Raw genomic sequence first — 13,732 nt, 5'->3', positions numbered from 1 at the left:
TTTATAAAAATGTATTATTAATAAAACAGGTTGTTTATTTTCATTATTTTTATTTAACAATTATAAATAAATAGAACTATCTTAACGTACCGTAACGACAAATCCTGAGGTAAGTATTATAAATTATGAACTAATAGTCGTTGCTGTCTTCTTCTCTATTTTGGTGTGAATACTGGGCAGGCTGCGGCACTGGATGCGCCGCTTGTTGCTTATGTACTGTTGCCTGAAAAATATTATTTAAATCTAAACATTGTATACAAGAGCTATTATTGCGTAATTTTTTTAACGACATTTTTCTTGCTTGAATGCTGCAAAATTCTATAAGTACTATCGTTACTTCTAAAACTATTTTAACAAAGTCGTTTGGATTGAATATTCAATTGTAGTAGAAATTTAATAATCTACAAAATCTATTATATTTCAGAAAACTAACATAGTAGATAGGGAGGCGAAGAGGGGAATTTTCTGCAATACTCGAGCGTGGCAGTTTAAGATATGAGAGATACCTTAGACCTAATAGAACAACCTTGTTAACTGTTTAGCTCTTTAAGTAGTGACGCGCGCCCAGGATAGACGATCAGATTAGTAAAAAAAAATCGATAGTCTGAAATACTCGAGCGCGTCAGATTAAGATATTGGGGGTTGATTTTAGTGTTTTAAGACTAAATTTAACTAATCTGACGATAAGTCCTTGACGCCGCCAAGTTATAGGGTCGCAAACTTGTAAAAAAAAACGTTAATCCGGCATTCTCGAGCGCGATTGTTTTTATTTTTATTTTGAAGAATATAATCTAAAACTTACTAAAAATACAAAATCTGCCGGTTTCCGCGTGACCGGAAGTCTGGAGGAGCCATTTCGTCTTCCGAAAAACGTGTTGCAGTATATAAGTCGCGAACGATACATTTTACAAAAAAAAAGTTTGAATAAACAAAAAAGGTAATTTTATTTTACACAAAAAAGGTCTCTTTACATTTTTGTCCAAAGTTAAAACTTTTTGACTTGAAGCATCATAAAAACTCAAACTCCCGGTTTTTTTAGTATATCTCGAAAACTGAGGGTGTTAAGAAAAATTGATATGAAATAACGATGATTAAAAAAAAGAAACTCTCAAACCTTTTTCGGTCAGATTAAGAGAACCCACCAACATTTTTGTCAGATTAAGAAAATATGCTTTCAGGAGACCGAGATAAACCTCCCCTATGAAAATCTGACGCGCTCGAGTATTTCAAAAGGACTTTTTTTTTCTGCATTTTCAAAAATTCATCGTAACTTATCGTCACGCCGAAATCGTCAGTTTTTTTAAGGGGAGCTTCCTTGGGTCCTACTTAACACCCCTTCCGAAAATCTGACGCGCTCGAGTAAATTTTTTTTTGTGCATTTTTGACGAATTAATATGCCTAGCCCCACCACGCAAACCGGCAGATTAGTATACCGTTGTTATCAGAGGCACTTGGGGCATACGTAGTATGAATATCTGACGCGCTCGAGAATGCCCAAGTAACTATTTTTTTTTACATTTTTGAAAATCCGTACACGCCAAACCCACCGCTAAAATGGTTTTTACCATAGAAGCTTTTCTCTTCGAAATTATTTTATCTATCGATTTTGATAAGTCTCGACGGCGCCGTTTAATTACGCCATTTAGCTACCTCGCCTCCCTATCTATAGAAGCACTATTACTAAAAAATCTTTTATAGAAGTAAAATTTAAAATACTCACTTGGAAGCCGTTTTTAGGATCAGCAGTATATTTGACTAATCTCAAGGAACCGTCGGGCTCAACGAGAGAGTATTCACCATGAACTACATCACCATCTCTGAATTCTTTGTGGTTCTGTTGGTTGCCTGTATGAGGATCATCTACTCCGTATGAATAATGGTAGTCTGGTTTCGCCTAGAAAACAATATTTACTTATTGACCAGAAGACTTTACTCCTTTTTTTGATAAAAAGGTGTAAACATTACAAAGCCCACACACACAAGACTAACTCATTCAAACTTATTTTCACTGTCAAACTTAAAAAAAATATATTTTCTTGTTTATCTGCAGTTATCACAATATCTCTGCCACAAAAAGAACTACCGAGTATACTTATTACTTACAACATAGTCGACGGTCTTCAATCGATCATATTTAGCTGTTTCTGGGTTGATCTTGCCCGTCTGGTGATCGTAGCCGTAGTCCGCATGTTGTTGTGCAGGTACCCCATGCGCTGCCGGTACTTGTACTTCAATAATTTTCCCGCTAACTGGACCACTGAAGCGGTTATACGAGTAGCCGGAAGGCGGGTGATTTGATAGTGCACTCGAACAAATTGCGAACAAAATTGATGTCTGCAAAAAGTTTTATTTGGTTTTTGAATCGTGCTAGACGGTTCACGCTTGATCTCATGCAAGATCGTAACTCGTCCAAGCTAGTTTAGTGCTTTTTTAGCATCCGAATAATCAATGCAGTTTGAAAACCTTAGCTTCTGTATGCAGTTTATGTTTATAGTAGCCAATGACGGTATCAATACTTGTGAGAACATTAAAATTGACTGTAAATTGATTGTTGTTGTTGTTTGTTTTATTTCATTAAGAATCACAATACGAATTTGCATCACTTTCGTCCAATATCGTAATTGTCAACGTAGAACCGTAATGGCAAGAAGTGGGGCGACCTTCACGGTCAGGTGCTGATCTATTACTCAAGAGAAACAGTGACACTGAAAAGTTGAATAGCACTTTGCACTTTTTTTCACTAACGATATAATTGACGAAGGTGAAGTAACGTTGTTATTAATTTAACTTTTTTTACTTCAGCTTCGTCGGTCTAATTACAAAAACATATTCGTCAGGATGTTATAATTTATTTTTAAATTATATTAATATTCTATTTATATTGTAATTTAAAGTTGGTATTAGTTTTAAGCATATTAACTACCTTATTTTATTTAAATTTACAAAAAAAAATTATATTTTGCTTAACCATTTAAAAAAATAATGAAATATGCCTACCTTATAAAATAAAGCCATTTTGTTTTCAAGTTATTTTGTACTGTAAATATAAATATCTGCTACAGAGTTGCCTGCGATACTGTAGCTTAAACTAAACTCAATGCGGTTTTATAGCATTCGTTATTTAGGAAAGTATCAGCAATCGTGATCGTATTTGAGGTGGTTGCAGAAACTATGAATCAATATTTTTAATATTTGTTTGTTCGTAGGCTATTTAATATTGCACTACGCAGTTTACGAAAAAGTAGGCCTATGGTAGCTTTCCAGCTGTATAAAGAGAAAAAAACGAAAGACGCAATTGGCAAATCCATCATATTGCGATTTCTGTTGTTTAAAGAATAAATCTGATAATATTAGGTATTAACAAGCTAGTTTCTTACAATAGCCCGTTAATAATTAAAAAGTTTACATACAGTTTCCACCATTATGTATTAAACAGGGTGAATCATTGAGATAAAGAATGTGTGTAAGTTACAGATTTAAAGGGATAATAATATTATCCCATCAATAGACTAGTACACTTCTGTTACTAGAAAAAAAACTGTAAGTATAAATAATAACATAAAGCTGGACAACATCTTTTTTTTATTGGACCGATTTTAAAAATTCTTTCACGGATATGAACGTGATCCTTCAGTACTAAAGGGCATATAATAATATTATGAACCTTTATAATTCGGAGACACTCACAAAGGAGAAACTAAGAAATCGTCTTTATTTTTTTTTAACTATAAGCTACGATACCACTTTAAGCCTATCAACGATCAACGTAAATAGATACCATATAGAAATGAACTTACTTTATGCAACGTAATTATTTCCCACATTATTTCCATACAAATTATGATAGTACCTACCTAGGTACAAAATGAAGATAAAAACCTTAATAAAAACTGACTAATGGGACAGGTAGGTAGGTACTACTTAGTTTTTAAATTTCGAGTTATAACTAGATTGTAAAAAAAATGTTTAATAGGGTAATTAAGGGTAATTAATTGTATTACAAGCCTTTATGGTGGTGGACTGGTGTTCTAAGTAAAATAACATATTAGCAAGCCAAGCATCCGTATACTACTTATAAGTTAGCACCTAAATTTGACGTCCTACTCAACAACATCATACCAAAAATAGGCGTACCTAGCTAATCAATTAGCAAAAGCTCCTTCGGTAATTAAAAATGACTCTTATTTCAAGTTTTTCCCTGGAAGGGTAGTATAGTGTTGATTAAAAAAAGTAATATTAAGTAATAATAACTACTAGTTGTGTGTTTGACACTGAAACTGCGCTCCGCTTCACTGCCCTTCGCCGCTCTTTCGGTGTGAGTTGACCCTAACGGGGTGTAACTGTGAATCCTTCCTTCCAACTTCCTTCGTATAATTCTAAATTCACAGAGCAATACATAAAGTTTCATTGAGATAATATTACTACGTATGGAGGAGACACCACGAACAAAATCTGTGCGCCATTTTCTTTGCTCTAAGTTTTAAAAATTATTATCTAGTTAGGTGCTTACCGATGAAAGTTATTCCTTTGCACTTTTCCGTATTATTTGTATTATTTGTGCAATGCAATATTAATATTAATACGCCATATGGCGTATGTTGAGCGGAACATAAGTGATGTAGGCGGTGTCGATGTAAAGTTTGTAATTTTTTATACGAAACCTTAAACTGATGCGACAGTGAAAACCTGGTACCTAAACCAAGAAAACCGATATGTCCAAGACATCTCTAGTACCTGTCAGTTGTCCCTTGTCACATTCTTTGACATTTCATTATACGCATTAAAAGAGTAATAACGTTTTTAGTAGGTATAATTACTATTAGTTTTGTTTTGTAATTTGTTTTATGTTGTCCTATATTACTTGCTCTGTGATGTTTATTGTATCGTACGAGTACAATCTTTGAGGTGTAAAACTTTCCTGAACGTGACATGAAAATTGTGGCGACGCACTACGCAGTACTGCCATTCATCAAAAACATTGAATTGAACATACGTTGTACAAATAACTTGGAAATAATTGCATTGATTTATTTTTTATTAAGTACTTAAATATAAGTACCGTCTAAACATGAGCCCGCGTAGGAAGAAAACTAAATTACAAGCTCCAGCAACGGTAAGAGTAAAGCGCGAACGAGAATCTATAACTGAGGGGTCGAATAAACGTAGGAAAAGTGATACTACAATAGAAGACGAAGAGAAGAAAATTAAGAGGAGGAAAAACTTTGTAACAGCATGTGAACAAGTTTCTCTCAAAGAATATATCAACTATACTAAAAGATTCAGCTTACTTCATTTTCCCAAATGCTCTAATTCTTCTATGTGTACTCATCACAACTTGCCAAACACTGTAAGTTATTTGATTACAGGGAGAATTATTTTTCTATTATTTAAAGAAGAACAAAATTAGACATTCCATTCTCAATATAACCAAACTATACAAATAGTATTTCTTATTTTCAGACAAATGTTATGCCAATACCAGCAAGAATTGAGGAAGCGTTTAAGATTGAAATGAAAACAAACACATGGTGTGAGGCTCTGGAAGTTTGTTTCCTCTCAATTAACCCCTCACAGTATTTATCAGCTACTGTGTTAAAGGATGTAGTTGAAATCATGATGGTAAATATAACTAATATAATTGGAACTTCTTCTATTCAAGTTGATGAAATTGACCATGCACTAGGAAACTACATTATTCCACTGATGGACATAGGTCTTCTAGAATATGTATGATTGTTCAAACATATTATATTGCTAAAAATTTTTACAAGTAAATTCTCACTTATACTGTGAGTAAGTAAAGAATGATGAAAAATAAGGAAAAGTTGAAATTATACCATTTTTTAACATTTAATTATTAAATAATCTGCGCAAAAAATATAAACCTAAATTATATTTGTTCACTGTTATGTTCCAGAATGCTCATGAAGATACTACATCTACCTACACAATGTCGAATCTCTTAGACCAATGTCAGCAAGTACTATCATTGAACTTCAATATGCACCCACCTTGCATGGTAAAAAGCATACGAAAATGCTATTTAAAATTCCTAACATCTCCTATGGATTTAAAAGACAACACATTTACAAATAGATCTGAGTTTAACTGTGATAAAGGTATAATTAAGTACTGTTTCAATAGATTGGAACATGAATTATCTATAGAGAGTAAAGATGAAGCTTTGGTTGATAAGTTTGAAAACACACCAGATGAAATGAAGCAAAGCGTACAAGGCTTGCACTGGCAAAAGGAAAAGTTTGAAATATTTGAATTGTTGAAGAGATCTGATAGAATAGAACGACTTATGTCTGTATTGGAAACTATAATAGAATTGTTACAGTTTGATTTGGCTATATGGCACTCCAGGTATTGAAACATTTATTATTTAAAAGTAATTAGCTTCGCATTGTTCTAACATTCTTAAAATGTCATGAAGTAGATATAGATTCAATTTTATTTCTTGTAATTAATACATATTTTTGTCCCAAAGTAAAATTGGCTGTATGTATTTTTTATTAGCTCTTAAGCTTTAAATTTTTAATTACAATATTATGTACTATTGTCATATTCCAGATATACTAATAATCTAGGAAATCACATAATGAGGTCTCATAGGCCCCTCATGGCTCACATTCTATGGTCTGCAAATATTCTATATACAGGTGCAGTGAACATTAATTGTAGACAAATATTAAGGATATTTGTATATTTTATTCATCTACAATACCCAGAGAATCATATAAGAATAATGACTGTAAGTGCAAAGTCTTCTTATAACTATTGTAACGGTCAAAAATCTTTAAAAAAATGAATGAATGAATGAATGAAAAATCCTTTATTGCACAATTAATACAGGATTATAAACTAAGAGCCATACAAGTAATAACATGTACAGAGGGCGGTCTTATCGCTGTAAGCGATTTTTGGTTGAATGTTAGTATTCAAATTAACCGATGATAAAACATAACATAGCCAAGCAATGTAATAAGTGAAAAATGTAAAAAAAAATCTCAACAAAAATATTACTTCAATCTCATTGGTCATCTACTTTAATATAAATAACAATTTCATATAAGCATAATATAGATCTTTCTTTTTGAACAAAATTTTATGTTTTTGTTTAAAATATAAGCTTAATAGTAATTATCTATAGGTATGTATTTTTTCATTTTCTTTTCAGTTATGGTTGAACACTATGATACAGACTTTCTATTTATGTGAAACTAATTCAAACAGTAACTATCCAAATACTGGGAAATACTGTAATAACTTTGCCAATGAGTTATACAAATTAATTTCAGGTATTTTATATTTGTATACTTATGCATTTTGAACATAAATTATTATTTAATTTACTTGAATTTCATCTCATAAAAAACATCATTTTTTTGCTATATTTTTGTTTTCAGAAATGCCTTCACCAACCATTCTAAGAGTATTAGAGAGAATCAAACCCACATTCATGAGATATTTAGTGAGCAAACAATATTTGAATACCATATTATCAACAGATGAAGAAGAAATTATAAAAGTATTCATAAATTTTATTGAAAGATCGGAATGGGAAAATTTTCCGGAATCTGAAGAGACGCCTCAAATACCAAAAACTTTGAAAGTTCCACATATAAAGCCTAATAAGTTGCTATCTTATCTTTCAAAGACATTGATTAAAACAGCACAATTAAATCTTCATAAAAAGAGTGATTCTAAGGTTCTGTATCCCAAATTTATACCTGTAGAAGATAAAATTAAAGATATTATTGATCAAAAATATGTATATTTGTTGATTTTTATAACATTTCATGCTTATTTAGATGCTTTTAGTGTTCAAGAAGTGCAACAAACATTAGATACATTAAATGAACAGTTAGATCAAAACATACCAGATACTTATAAAAAAATTAACATTGAACTTATTTCATACTCAGTCAGCGAGGATTTTATTAAAAAATACAGATCAATATATCAAATGTTAAAAGATCTAATATTATTATTGCAAAAGAAGAAAGGCCAAATTCCTGTTCAAATAATTACACTTTTTGAAGCAATACCCTTGCTGGGTTTGTAATTTTGATCACTATGTGTATCTAAATTGTTTTGTATAGGAATAACCTTTGTTACCTCATGGATATTTTGTTTCCTTATTTTTACTATTTTGCTATTACATGTGATTATGTGGTTGATTTCAAAGAATTTGTTGTATTTTAAATAAAAAAAATAACTTAATGTTTCGTTTTATTTAAACATCTACATAATGTCATTAATTTATTGTAAGTTTAAGGAAAAGTGTTTTGTTTTGCATCTTTATTTAAACAGAGCTTATTCTAATTAAATGTTACTACTAGGTCTGATTCAGCTTAATATTTGGGTAAGAAGTGACCTCTCGCTTTTTTGCTCCTCTTGGCTTTTTCTATATCAACATTAGGATATTCTGCTTTTAATTTGTCCATATCCATATCTGGGAATCTCTTCAATAAATGTTGGACGTGATTAAAATCTCGATTGCGAGCCTTCCGTAATTCATTGAATTGTTTTTCTTTGTACAGTCTCAGGAATTTCTTGACAGCCATGCTACTGATATATCCATGTTCTAAGTAAGGCCTTACCCATCTTGAATTCATGAACTTTGGTATATAATATTCTTGTTTCTGATATTTCTCTGGCAAGCCAAAGACATTGATTACATCGTCAGCTGGACGTTCACCTGTTTCTCCGGTTTCCAATTGGTAATATGCAACATTTCTTTCTCTCACAACAGTCTCTATGTTATCCATGGATTCTTGTACCTTATCGATTCTTTCAGGATTGGGGAACAAACGAACTTTTTCATCACATTCATGTTCCATAGTATAAAGCATATTGCGTTCCTTTAACAATATATACCAGAGCTTATGCAGATCGGTATTTGACTTTATTCGTAATTCGTCTAGTCTCCAAGCTCGTCCTACTTTGATATCTGTTTCGTTCCAGTTTTTCTTATTATCGAAAAATTCCATCAAATCGTTGTTCGTTCCAGTCGTATGAAACTTATTCATACATATAATTGAAGCTGGCATCTTTACTACATGTTTTGAATGTAAGCAAGCGACGGCCGTCCTCTGACCCAGGACTCTCAAAAGTGAAAACTGCATTTTAAGTTATAAATCACATAAAAACAAAATAAGAGACCTAACCTCACTAGTAGGTATTCTCGTCTCTCTCTTGACAATGACAATTGTTAAATATTTTGACATTGACGTTTTAGTTTTTTTATTTTCCAATTTTCATGGCAAGCAGAAAAATTATTGGACAATAAGAAGTGATATTTTGTAACCAGCGATTATTCTAGTAAATTCACTAAAATCACTGACTTTATTTATCTGTGCAAAAGGAGACAGCAGTAGACGTTCGATGCGTTCGATCGATGAAAAATGATCATGTCGGGGCTCGGACGTGTCTATTATGCTAGATAGCATTTACCCATTTACCTGCATTTACCTATTTAATTTATCAACTTACATAATATCACAGACTAATAATAATATACTACGTATAAAAATACTACCCTTGCATTTACGTAGGTACTTACTTTTTTGCCAATGGCTGACATTATTCATGATTATGTATATGTTTAACGCGTTTCATTATTAAAGAAACGAATCTTCAATGGCGGCCGCTGACTCCGAATCTGACATATGATAAAGTCAGCAAAAAAGAAAATAAAAATAACGTAAATGGATAATTATTTTATTAATTATTTCAAATTGTTTGTAGTTAATGGTATTTGTGTATTTATATTAATTAACATATTTACGTATACAGAATGCAACAAAATCCCCATAATACTTGTAATGAGCCTAATGAGCCCATAAAACTGAACAACTTTTCCCAAGGAACGTATTTTGTCAAATTCCGATAAAGATAAAACATTATTTATTATCACTAATTCATAGTTGTCATTGTAAATCTAAGTTGTAAATTTATTATAAAAACTCTTAGTAAAAACTAAGTATTATAGGAAAAATCAAATACATTTTAGTGATTTTACTTTTCCCTATATTTTTTGCATGCCGTACAGCCGTGAGTAAGCAAGAGGGAATGATAAGCGCCGCCATTGAAGATTCGATTCTTTAATGAAATGCGTAATAATAGGTAGATTAATTTAGTTGTCTTATTTATTTATTTAACACTTTATTGTGCAACAAACAAAATATACAACATAAAGGTTACAAAAATAAGATTAAAAAAAGCACAAAGGGCGGCCTTATCATTATGCAGTGATCTCTGCCAGGCCAGCTCTGTCTTTTGGATTGACGAAATTTTTCTTTTGAAGAAATTAAATTCCGCCCTATGACGACCAAAGAAAATGATTACTTTGAAAAATTCATTCTTGGGATTAGAAGCTGTACAAATGTGCTGTAGGTACAACTTGTAATTTCATCTATGTCATTATGTCATACACATGTCATAGATATTTTAAGAAGTCAATGTCACAATGAACCATGGACCATGGTCCATGTCAACTGACAACAGCTGTCAGTGCAGGATAATCGTGAAATACCAACGTCGAAAACAAGTTTTAGTGCTAGTGTTTGTAGTATCTTTTTATTTATATAACAAAAAATTATATATCACGAACTTTTCTGTTAAAAAAAACATTAAATTTAACTTCAAGATCTTACGATCTTAGTATTGTGCTTTTTTTAACCCGCGTTCTTCAAAGCTTTTCGGAGAATCCCGTCGTCAGTTTTGGATTCCACAATAAAGGTACCACCACCATTCTGTTATTCTTATTAAACCACCAGAAATAACTCATTTTAATAGTTATTCCCTGCCGTGTTCTATTATTTTCCATAACTATATTTCTTAATTATTAATAAGGACAATGTTTACTAAGCTTTTGGAGTTAAAGAAATTGTTTGCATGATACCTAATACATAAATACCTTTCTTTTCAATAATATTCACAAGTAAATACTATAACCGGTATGATGCTCTACAGAAATATTGTAATAATGTATATCTTGCAATTATTCACAGACATAAACATTTGTGTAATTATTTGTAACCGGGTTTGTTAGTCATAACCACTTTACTGACTAATTTTATAAATTAAATGTTTGTTTGTTTAAATATTGTAAAGGAATTCTTTACAATACATCATAGTCAAAAAGTAAATTTTAAACAGACTTTCAATTTAATTTATGTGTTGTCTTAATATTGATAAGTTTCTTATGCAAGAGATTATAATAGCATATATTTAACAATTTTTTCAAGTTTTAACAATTTTCAATGTTTATTTTTTTATAAATTCTATTCAATTGAATCCTCCAGTTGTCCTAATTGAATTCATGAACTTTAAATGCAGTAATACAACAAAATAGTTGATAATATTACAAATCAACAATTAATATTCAATTGTTTGTTGTTGATAAAATAACAAATCAACAATTTATATTGGGTAGGTTTGGAAAAAGACTGTTAATTTTTTCATACGCAGAACAACATTCAATCTACGTATGACTAGCTATGCCTTGTGGTTTTACCCGCATTGTCCTGTTCCTATTGGTCTTAATGTGATGATATAGCGCTATCAAACACTGAAGTAATTTTTCAAGTCGGACTAGTAATTCCTGAGCGCTATCAATCAAACTCTTCAGCTTTATAACATTAAACTATAGATAACTTCATCTCTTAAGGCAACTACACCACCGAAACTAGCGCCCCCCCCAACATTTTATTTTTTTACTCCTAAACCAGATCAAATTTAAAAAATCTAGCTCGGTACTTTGCTAGTATATTACTTGTAGTATTTTTGGTATTACTTTTCATTATTTTGCATTCGGTAAATTAGGAGAACTTTTAAAAAGTGGCCACTTTTGGCGGTAATCAAAAGTTCTCTAGAATAATGAACAGTTAGAATAGTGAAAAGTAATACCAAAAATACTACAAGTAATATACTAGCAAAGTACCGAGCAAGATTTTTTGAATTTGATCTGGTTAAGGAGTACAAAAATAAAATGTTCGGTGGCGCTAGTTTCGGTGGTGTAGGCCTCTTAAGCCATTTCTCACTTTTTCAATACTATTCAATTAAGCTCTGCTTCTAAGGGTAGTGGGGTCAATGATTTTATGTAGCCTATAAGTTATAAGAATAGTTTATATGGCACTTTGTGGTTGTTGAAGGCAGATAAAATATGTGTGTGTATGATACAGTCTATATTGTATATGGTTCTGATTTATTTTTCACGTATTTTATTTTTGTTTCAATTCATAATCCATACTAATATTATAAATGCGAAAGTAACTCTGTCTGTCTGTCTATTGTATTTGTATGAAACCACCAACCAATTTGTATGAAATTTGGTATAGAGATATTTTGGACTTAGTCTTAGTTGTAGTTTTAGATGTAAGTAATTACTAATTACTAACATTAATACTTTAGGTTTTTATTTTTTACTAACAAATGGATCTGCGTTATCCGAATTTTAAGCTAAATAAATAAATAAATAAATAAAATAAATAAATAAGATACCCGAGAAAGGACATAGGCTACTTTTTACCGCGGGACATAGGATAGGTTTTATCACGGAAATCCCACAGGAATGGGAACTATGCGGATTTTTCTTTGACTGCGCGAGCGAAGCCGCGGGTGTAAAGCTAGTTATTAATAATTCTATTATATTACTAGCTCATCTGACTTTTTTTTGATGGCCAAGGCTCCTTTTTTTCCAATTCAAATAAGAAAAAGCTTCTTGAACAATCACGCACAACAAAATTTATACATTACTAGCTTTCCACCTGCGGCTTCGCCCGCGTTTTCAAAGAAAACCCGCATAGTTCCCGTTCCCGTGGGATTTCCTGGATAAAATCTAGCCTATATTACTCGTGGATAATGTAGCTTTAAAATGGTGAAAGAATTTTTAAAATCGGTCCAGTAGTTTATGAGCATTACAATCAAACAAACAAACAAACAAAGTTTTCCTCTTTATAATACATATTAGTGTAGACTAGCGTTTTCTCTACATAAGAACCATCCTCATACTTCAAGGAATGTAATAAAAAAAGAATTATCGAAATCTGTCCACCCATTCACGCGTGATGACGACCAAGGAAAATGGATTTACTTATTACTATATTTAGATAGAGATAAATTAATAATCAATGAAAAAGCACAGTTTTATAATTGTCATGTGAACCTTATCTTTTATCGTGTATATCAATGTACAGTTTATTGCTTGAATTCATAATTGAAAGGCGCTATAAAGAGCAATTGCGTCACGCCATTCATTCATACAACTAAGGTGTGGATGATCTCGCTTTGAATCGTTGATTAAATGCGGCCGGTAGTATTAGTATTCGTTGACATGGCGCCTTTTTTTACATCGGCACTTCTTAACCAATCGAATGACGTTAAAGTTTTTTTTTTATATTCATGTCTTGACTGCCAGCTTGGTTTATTAAATCGTGGTGTTGACGGTAAGAGCGTTTTCACATTGTCCGGTCCGATATCGGATATCGGGCGCCGATAGCCGATATCCGTTATCGGAGGCTAAGTAAAATGTATGATTTAGGTACCTGTCTTTCACATTGTCCGGTCCGATATCGGATATCGGAGCCAACACCGATATTCCCGTGAACTATCGGACGATAATGTTCAGTGTTACCAACTCAATTTTCGAAAAGGTATACCAACAGCAAAAAAAGCACTAGTTTGTGTATTTTCAGTCATTTCTAGGCGCTAAATGTAAAAA

General features: G+C 31.8%; 4 protein-coding genes across 4 annotated transcripts in view; 2 read left to right on the top strand and 2 right to left on the bottom strand.

The window, feature by feature from the left end:
• Positions 1–33: 33 nt before the first annotated feature.
• Positions 34–3,654, bottom strand: LOC123692407 (cuticle protein 8-like). Its single transcript, XM_045637145.1, has 4 exons — positions 2,998–3,654; positions 2,104–2,334; positions 1,721–1,894; positions 34–223 (listed from the first exon to the last, which is right to left on the bottom strand). Exons 1-4 carry the CDS (start codon positions 3,013–3,015, stop codon positions 131–133), a joined length of 516 nt encoding a protein of 171 aa, XP_045493101.1. The 5' UTR covers positions 3,016–3,654; the 3' UTR covers positions 34–130.
• Positions 3,655–4,793: 1,139 nt separating this feature from the next.
• On the top strand, positions 4,794–8,229 carry LOC123692405. Its single transcript, XM_045637143.1, has 6 exons — positions 4,794–5,347; positions 5,461–5,619; positions 5,918–6,369; positions 6,577–6,757; positions 7,184–7,304; positions 7,413–8,229. The coding sequence occupies exons 1-6, from the start codon at positions 5,069–5,071 to the stop codon at positions 8,069–8,071; spliced, it is 1,851 nt and encodes a 616-aa protein (XP_045493099.1). The 5' UTR covers positions 4,794–5,068; the 3' UTR covers positions 8,072–8,229.
• On the bottom strand, positions 8,226–9,192 carry LOC123692406 (39S ribosomal protein L47, mitochondrial). The gene has a single exon (XM_045637144.1). The coding sequence runs from the start codon at positions 9,132–9,134 to the stop codon at positions 8,361–8,363; it is 774 nt and encodes a 257-aa protein (XP_045493100.1). The 5' UTR covers positions 9,135–9,192; the 3' UTR covers positions 8,226–8,360.
• Positions 9,193–10,502: 1,310 nt separating this feature from the next.
• Positions 10,503–13,732, top strand: part of LOC123692404 (bifunctional heparan sulfate N-deacetylase/N-sulfotransferase) — a 127,581-nt gene continuing 124,351 nt past the window's right edge. The window contains exon 1 of the mRNA XM_045637141.1: positions 10,503–10,749. The gene's annotated coding sequence lies outside the window, so the exon portion shown is untranslated. The remainder of the gene's footprint in view (positions 10,750–13,732) is intronic.

This window comes from Colias croceus, chromosome 6 (assembly GCF_905220415.1).
Source record: "Colias croceus chromosome 6, ilColCroc2.1".
Classification (NCBI taxonomy): domain Eukaryota; kingdom Metazoa; phylum Arthropoda; class Insecta; order Lepidoptera; family Pieridae; genus Colias; species Colias croceus.
The sequence above is the reverse complement of the archived record's forward strand: the minus strand, read 5'-3'. Positions and strand labels throughout refer to the sequence as shown.